Source organism: Diospyros lotus, chromosome 6 (assembly GCF_014633365.1).
Source record: "Diospyros lotus cultivar Yz01 chromosome 6, ASM1463336v1, whole genome shotgun sequence".
Classification (NCBI taxonomy): Eukaryota; Viridiplantae; Streptophyta; class Magnoliopsida; order Ericales; family Ebenaceae; genus Diospyros; species Diospyros lotus.
Genome location: NC_068343.1, coordinates 16283000 through 16291756, shown reverse-complemented (window position 1 = coordinate 16291756; position 8757 = coordinate 16283000). Strand labels below are relative to the sequence as shown.

Below are 8757 nucleotides of genomic sequence, written 5' to 3'. Positions count from 1 at the left end.
TTTTTAAATCGAACTCTCACAATCAATATGCAAACCTCTCCAAACCACTATACTCGTAATCCGTATCCAAGTTTAATTACGAAAAATTAGCACATACTATGCTTGAAGCTTGACAAATTTTCATTTTTTAGTTGTGAATATAGAAAGAAATATATGGAAGTCTAGAATTCATGTAACCGACCCCACATAATGGGATAAAGACTGAATATGTTGTTGTTGTTGCTGTGAATATAGAAACAAGTATTTATAAGTTTTATTTATAAAAAAATAAAATTAAATTATTCTGAAAAAAATATATTTCATATAAATAATTCTTTAGGATGGTAAAAACTTAAAACGCTAAATAATTTAAATTTTCTTATAAATAAAAATTTAGACCAATTTAATATTGAAATTAATAAAAATGAGCCAATTTCATACCATGATTGATCAACAATTCGTTTTAACTAACTGTGTAGTATAAGTTGAAATAATTTTGAGAGTTCAATTGTTCAAGTACTCAATTGATCCACACACACAAAAAAAAAAAAACATCTGTATTAAATTGACCATTGACATATAATGAAAAAAAGACAATCTCATACATGAATTGAACCTTACATCACAGAATGAGAGATCTCATACATTAGAAATACCATTTTTATGGTTTAAAACATAATACAACAGTAACAATACCAAAATTTAATCCATTAAGAAGGATTGACAACATGGATTCTAGTTCTCCAATAACTTTAAACACAATAATAACTAGGAAAACAAAATATATGAGAGCGAGAGAGAGAATTGGATTAATCAGCAACTTAAAATTATCCGGAATTTGAAACCAAGTTGAGTTTGAATACAAGCTACAGGTATATGTTCAACTATATATGCAAATTACACACAAATTATGACATTCAAGCCCACCTCCCTTGAGGAGCACCTGGCCCATCAGCTCAAGCCTCATCTATTTGTTCCTGCATGAATCCCCACAAAGTTGTAGTTTAGCTCAAAATGAATTTAGATTTCATAGAACTTGATCCTTAGAACCACGATTCATGATAGCTACAGAAGTTTAAATTAATATAATAACCAAGTCACGTTTTGAAATGGCTTTATCAAGACTATGGGAAACGCAAAAATCAGTAACAACAACAACAACATATCAATGTTGCCTAACATCATCCGAGCTGGCATTCTGCTCAAGATTTCGAGAGGTCATTGAATTGTATATGCTCCTAGCACTTCCTTTTCTTCTGGCACCTGCCACCACCTATTTTTCATTTTAGGAGCATAACTTTAGATGTTTTATCCAAGTTAGGATCACACATTTTGACTTGGATGCTGAACCACATGTTCCCAAAGATCTATGTGCTTCAACTAGGAACTGAGTACATCTCAATGTCAAAACTCTCATCCAGAGAGCAATAGTTCTGTTAAATGCTATAGCACATAAACCTTTAAAATCAAGGGATTGCTTCTTTGCACTGCATTATCAAGAAAATTAGAAAGTGAAGTTCCCTGTTGGCCTAATTTGATTTAGCAGCAGGCTTTCTGGCAAAGTGATTCATACTTGTGATCATTAATCGAATGTCATGCCCACAGAAACAATTTAGAAAATAATAATGATAAGAAGAAAAATATCCGAGGAAAAAAAAGTTGAGAACCTCCAGAACATCAAGTCAGCTTCTACACCTGTTTCTCTATACTGAATCTATAACTATAAACCTGGGGGCAGAAAGTGAGGTAACTGCTCTTCAAAATGAACAGCAAGACTATAAGCTTCTGTATGCCGTACAACTAATCTAAATCCGATTTACCAAAAACACTCTAGAATCTTGCTTAAAATGAATAAATTCCACCTAATTGCAATGTAAACTTACTTGCATATCTGAAGTCCAGAGGGTGAGATTGTCCCTCAGCAGTTGCATGATAAGGGTACTGTCCTTGTAAGACTCCTCACCCAAAGTGTCCAGCTCAGCAATGGCTTCCTCAAAGGCCTAAATACAGAAAAATAATTGATGAAACATTGATAATGTCAGGTGGTCAGGTTCTTGCTACATTCACATGCAAACAGCAATGGAAAGGACAGAATTCAAATTAGGTTAGGTTAAGATTCAGGGACATTCGGAGTCCCCTTAAAAAATAAAAAACTTTGATGGAAATGGTTTTTGATCAATCACTATTTGTCTGAAATGATGAAAACAGTGATTGATCAAAAACTTTGATGGAAAGTTGAGAACCTTCCCTATTTTTTCTCAAAAATTTTGATGGAAACAGACACAATCACTTAGATAAACATTAAAGGGAAAATGTAACAGTGAACAAGTATACCCATGGACTCTGGAGTATATAGCTGCACTCAAGTAAACAAAGGGCATGAGGAAGAGCAGAAATTTGAATTATAACTAGATAAGACACGTGGGGCCTAGATTCTACTCTGAAAACCAGAGACGTGGAAGTGTCCAGCTTCTTCTTTTAACATTAATGAACTTTTCCACATCCATTTCAAATCATATAATTCTAACCACATATCACATGTGGCATCACATATTTCTGAAACTCGCATCTTAGCCTCATAAAAATTGTAGTAACTGCAAACATTTTCTCATTTCACAATGCAGAAATGGGCAGTTTATGGTCTAAGTTTCTATCTGAATACAGTTACATAATCTCAAGGATAGGAAATAGAAGCATATGCACAACACCAACCCAAATGGATGGGCAAAAAGGCTTTTTACAGGATAATCTCATAAAGTTGATAAACTTCAGCTGTGGCTTGGGTAATCCCATCAACACTTCAATTGTTGAAGGTGCCCCTTATCACATCTCAAGCCCAAACAAAAGAGGAGGGTTACATTTCGGTAGCCAACAACAGCCAATGTAAAAATCATCGGATTTTTCAACAAGAATTATTGACAAAGATTAGAGAGTGAAGATTCACGCAGTCAACCCCACTTAGTAGGATTATGGCTTGCAATGACAATAATAATGAGCTCATAAAGAGAGACAATGCCCACAACCAATCCATGGGCAAAATTAAGGGGAAAAGGTCACATACTTCTAGCAGTGGAAAAGGAATGGAACAAACCTGTTTAGCCATGCCACAAGCTTTCTCTGATGCATTTAAAATCTCATAGTAGAAAACTGAGTAGTTGAGAGCTAAGCCCAACCTAATAGGGTGAGTTGGAGGGAGATCAGCAAGAGCAATATCCTTCAAAGAAATAAACAAACAAAAACGATTATTAATAGCGGTTATTATGTACAATGAGCAGGACACAAATTCATAATCAGCTACCATTTTACTTGATGAATAAACACAAGCATGTCAGAATCAGAGTAAGAAACAAGCAAGGAAAACAGTGATGTGAGCAATATAGCTGTGACCTAAGGAGCTCCCCAAAAAGGACCTAATTAATTGGAAGATGGTATCTGTGTTGGAATCTCTTCCATGGCTACATTAATCAAACATGCAGATTGCTACCAGAACCTAACCAGCCAAGCCATTGGTTCAACTATCTTTTCAGTCAAATGATGAACAAGGAACAAAGATCTAAATTTAAGGATAAGATAATGCTAGATAACTCCTTAAACTCTGTTCTGATAGAGATGAAGTCTCTTAGACAAAATCCAATTTGGTTGTGAATCTGAAATGAGATCGTAAGTAATAAAATTAAAGTGGCATGTACAGGAAAATCGATGTGGGAGTAATGATTAAGTTGGTTTTGACATGTGAGAGGAAAACTGATAAGATACACATCAGCACATGTCAGATGAGTGAATGAAAAATAGAGAAAGTTTGAAGCAAAAGAGGATGAGAAACACCAGAAAGAACCTGGTAGAAACCCTTAAATGTGAATAGAATATAATGGCCTTACAAAAAATTTGACCATGGATAGAGATGGCTGTGAGGTATAGAATTCATTTAACCGACCCCACATAAGTGGGATTAAAGCGTGGGATTAAGGCTTCTGTTACTGTTGATGTTGTATTTTTACTCTATCTGCACGAGAAGTGACTTATGAGAAGCTTCTTCTTTGAGATCTCCATAAACAATTAAACACAACAATCTAACATCATAATTCCTACATGTCTATGATACATCATTTATCATCTTCTACTTTTTATTGAAAATGCATTACATCGTGTTCAAAATGTAGTGTATATTTATGTATTTTCCTTCATGTAGGAATGTTTTTCCCTCTTTGCTAAAATTAGGGGCTCAAGATTTTTTTTTTTGGGTGGTCCCCTTCATATCCATAGAAACTAATCTGCACAGGTTAGTGCAATCCATTTTCTTGGGACTCCTTGCATAGTTTTTTATGTGACATAAAGAACAAAATGGAAATTTTCTAACATGAAGTGCTACTATTATTGTTAATAATTTTTCTTCTTTCCTACAAAGGAAAGACGGTTTGAAAGATGCATGTAGGAAATTTTAAAAATTTCAAGATTCTCACAATTCATAGTTGATTCTTGATGTTGTAGAACAAACAAGAAGCTAAGGGCCTGTTTACTTGTGGAGAATGTTTTCTGTTTTCTATCTCCAATTTTCATCTCTATTTCCATTTCTAAAGAAATCAGAGAAAAAGGGAAAACGCATTCGTTTCTGTCAAATAATTAGGGGGTGTGAATCTGGGAACAAACGAGGGCTGTGAATCTGGGAACCAAGGAGATGAAGAGGGCTGTGAATCGGGGAACAAAGAGGAGACGATGGGAACGAAGGAGATGAAGAGGGTTGTGAATCTGGGAACAAAGGAGATGAAGGGAAGAGGGCTGTGGGGAAAAAAAAAAAGAGAAGCAAAAGGGAAATCAAGTTGTTGACAAGGTTTCAAAGTGGGGGGTCAAATTAGAAAAACAGTGTGTTTTCCCTAGGAAATAAGTGGAAAACAATGAAAGTTTTATAAAGGAAAAGAGTAGAGAATATCTTTAAGATGTTTTCTAAAGTCTAGCACAATTTTTGAAAACTGAAAATTTGTTTTCAATTCTCCAATTAAAAAAAAAAAAAACTGTTTTGAACACAGTTTCCAGTTTCTATCTCTGTAGAGATTTTCTGAAAAATTACCCTAGTTTTCCATAAGTAAACAAGGCCTATGTGGCTACTTAATTGTGGAATATGTTTTCCAGTTTTCTATCTCAAATTTATATAAAATCTCTAGTTTTCATTTTCCATAGAAATTTTCAAAAAAAGCATTCAAATGTTAGAAGTAATGAAAACTAATTCAATTTAGAAAATTGGAACACATGTTCAAAAAAGAGATAAAGAGGTTTTTATTTTTTGTAACTTGTGTTACAGAAGGAGATAAGATGATTTTGAAAAATTTTTGTGAAGAATTGTATTTTCTAAATCTCCATTTTCGACTTAAGAAATCTTTGTATTTGAATAAGTTTTATAATTTTCTATTTCCTGTGGAATAATTTTCCAAAAAACTAGAGGAGTTTTCCACAACTGAACAGCCCATAAACTTGCTTGGGTTTAGATAGAGTGAAACAAAGATCCACTACTTGTTGACTCTTTGAATGCCAAAAGAAGTGCACTAAATCTAGATTTTCCTCTCAACTATGAATATTCAATGCCTCGATACCTAGGATTATTCACACTTGATCACTAAGAACACTAGGGTACTGAGAAGTACAGCAAGGGGCCTAGATATCTGCAGCCGCAATGTCTTATAGGAGGCATTTTTTCCTCAAATTGGATAGGATCTTTAGTGTCATCCTAATGCAAGCACTACAAATTTAACTTACACATTATGTCTTGATAAGCAAGCAAATTGAACCAATTCCACTATATGACAGATATTATTCTTTGTCAATGAAACTAATGATAAGACCCTTTCTTATAACCCACCACAAAATCAATACCCGCTAAACATAATCACAAATAAGATGAGGGTTAAATTCTGAACTCTATTTTATTTATTTCTAGTCCTTGAGTCTTTTTGGGTAAGTATTCTAGTACTTCATTCACCAATCCATTACTAAATAACCACTAGTGACTTTACAACATATATATATTTTTTAAAAAGAAGACTTTATTAAATAAAAAATAAATGCCAAATTAGAAAGCAAGTCCAACAAATAATATCAAAATAAATTTAGAAAAAATTCTCTTTAATTCACAAATTTAACAAAAAAAAATGAGATTTTTATTCACAACATAAGAAAATTCACATACAACCTTTAACCACAAATATTGCCGTCATCTATTTCTAAGTTACAACAAAAAAAGAAAATTGCATGTCTAGAAATTGTTGCATGATTATCTCATCAGAAACATATCTTTCTCAGCTGAAAAAATAACACTCCACCATCTATACATTGACCTTCCAAGTTTTGGCTTTGTTTGTTATTAACAGTATATTAAATTTTACGTTATTAATATTTATGATTATCAATTGCTCATGCTTTCATTTCTTGATACAAAAATGCTACATTAAGTGGAGACAACAACAACATAATAACACATAAGGGCCGTCCAATTACATAGTATATACAAACTACGAAAAGAAGTATAAGATGACTTCATGTATTTTCTTCTCCCCCCCAAATTTAGAAGGGTACTTGTATATTTCCTTTCCCCCTTTTAGATGAGCATTTATCAAAATTTCAATGATTTTAATTCCGTTTCCTTCTCTTTTTTGTGGAGCTGTGAGGGGGAAGGCCCTTGCTGGCCACTTTCCTTTTGTGTATGATTATCTAGTCCCATTCCCCTGTCCAGGACTGTTATTAATTCCAATACAAGTAAAAATACAGCAAGAGAACAGAAAATTGAATTTTGCTTAGTCATGACTCATGAGTAAATAATAGAACATAGAAGTAAAACAAGTACGCATAGCCTAATATATGCACACATACAAATAGATGTAGGCATCCTTAAGATATATCCAGGTACACATCCAACAAATCATACAGCGACTATCCACTCCCCCAATCAATCCATTACGCATATATCGACATACATGAACACCCTGCACATGTGCATGCATAAGGATAATCAATCCTACAGAAAACCTCAATATTAATCTAGATCCAAAATTCAACGTCCAAGCTTCAAATTTTCTCTCGTAGTCTGATCGTCCGACTATTAATTGTCAAGTAACTTGCGTGTGTACCGTGCAATGCATCTTAGGAGGCATATGTGCATAAATCTCAAATCTTACCCGATCTCACGATCGAAAAAGTCAATATAGTCAGAGAAATGGTAATACTAGAGAAAGAATTTTAAATTGGACAAAAATAGAACAAGGTAGTAGATAAATTAAACCTGGGCAGCCTTGTAGGAGAGCATGGTCTCCTCAGCAGCCTCCTTCCTTTCGGCCCCAACCTTAAATTCCGCCAGGTAGCGGTGGTAATCCCCCTTCATCTTCAAGTAAAATACCTGGGACTCGCTGGAGGAAGCGGAGGGAATCAGATGCGAGTCCAAGAGCTTGAGGATGCCGGCACAGACCAGGGAGAGCTCGGATTCGACCTTGGATCTGTAGTCCTTGACGAGGAGGACGTGGTCGTCGTTCTTGCGGCCCTCCTCCTTCTGCTCGATCGAGGACACAATCCGCCAGGCGGCGCGGAGGGAGCCGATGACGTTCTTGTAGGCGACGGAGAGGAGGTTGCGCTCCTCGACGGTGAGCTCGCGGGCGCCTGCGACGGTGCAGCCTTCTACGAGCTTCTCCATGAACTGGACCATCTCCTCGTAGCGCTCCGCTTGCTCTGCCAGCTTCGCCATGTACACGTACTGCTCTCTGGTCAGGTTCTCCGGCACAATCGCCATCGCAAATCGCAAATCGCTCCGAACTGAATACAGAGAGAGATAGAGAGAGGAGTAGGCGGGGGGGTTAAAATATATTATGTCCAATGACTTCCCAATCGGCTAATCCAAGCAACGCAGAGTCTCCCTCTCTCAACTTGGTTTCCGCCGAAAGGGGAGGGTAAATACGTAATTTAAGATAGACGGAGACCGCATGATGACATAGTTGGGAACGGCGTCGTCAGGGGCTTCAAAGTCGGCGGGCGGGAGTATTAGTCTGACACTGACAGGAGAGTATTTGTCAGACTCCACTAAAACTCTCTCTCTCTCTCTATCTCTATCCCAGTGTCGCCTCAAAGTCAATTTCAGCGCTGGCCAATATGTATGAGATGATGATGGGGGCATCACCCCCACGCCCCCTGTACGGGCAGGGGGTTTCCGTCTGATCTCAATCAAGAATCTTTCATTCTTAATCTCCGATTCATACTTGTACGGGGAATTACAGTCTACATCTTGGCCCGAGGCTAAGCTTATGGGTAAATTAGACGGTCATTTTTTTTTATTTTTGTATTTGTATTTGCTAATAAATTAGTTTTTATTTTTTAATTTTTATTGTTATATTTCTTATTTTTATTAAATTCAGATAATTTTTAAATTTATACTAATGTATCTTACTTTAATTTTTGTTAATAAAAACACTAAACTATAACAAAAAATAAATTCAGTAGTTGTGATAATAAAAATTAAAGTATTATCACAGCTTTAATATGAAGTATAAAATTTATGACCTAATAATGTAATTAGCCCTATTAATGACTATTTTCTTTATTAATTTTGAATAATTGTTTTTAAAACTTATCTTCATTATAAAAATTATTCCCCACAATAACAAACTCCATGCTTACAAAAAAATAAATAAATAAATAAAGCCTAGGATACTTAGAAAAAAGTAAAGTAAATTACACACAATCTTTGAACTTTGATAAAAATAAATAAATACGTATGATATATACTTCTAAAGCCTAGGATACTTA

At 35.2% G+C, this 8757-nt stretch overlaps 1 protein-coding gene across 1 annotated transcript; it reads right to left on the bottom strand.

Moving 5' to 3' along the window:
• Window positions 1-783: 783 nt before the first annotated feature.
• Window positions 784-7833, bottom strand: LOC127804172 (14-3-3-like protein D). The gene is made up of 4 exons (XM_052340966.1): window positions 7247-7833; window positions 3071-3193; window positions 1863-1979; window positions 784-956 (listed from the first exon to the last, which is right to left on the bottom strand). The coding sequence occupies exons 1-4, from the start codon at window positions 7745-7747 to the stop codon at window positions 936-938; spliced, it is 762 nt and encodes a 253-aa protein (XP_052196926.1). The 5' UTR covers window positions 7748-7833; the 3' UTR covers window positions 784-935.
• Between the last annotated feature and the right edge of the window lie 924 nt (window positions 7834-8757).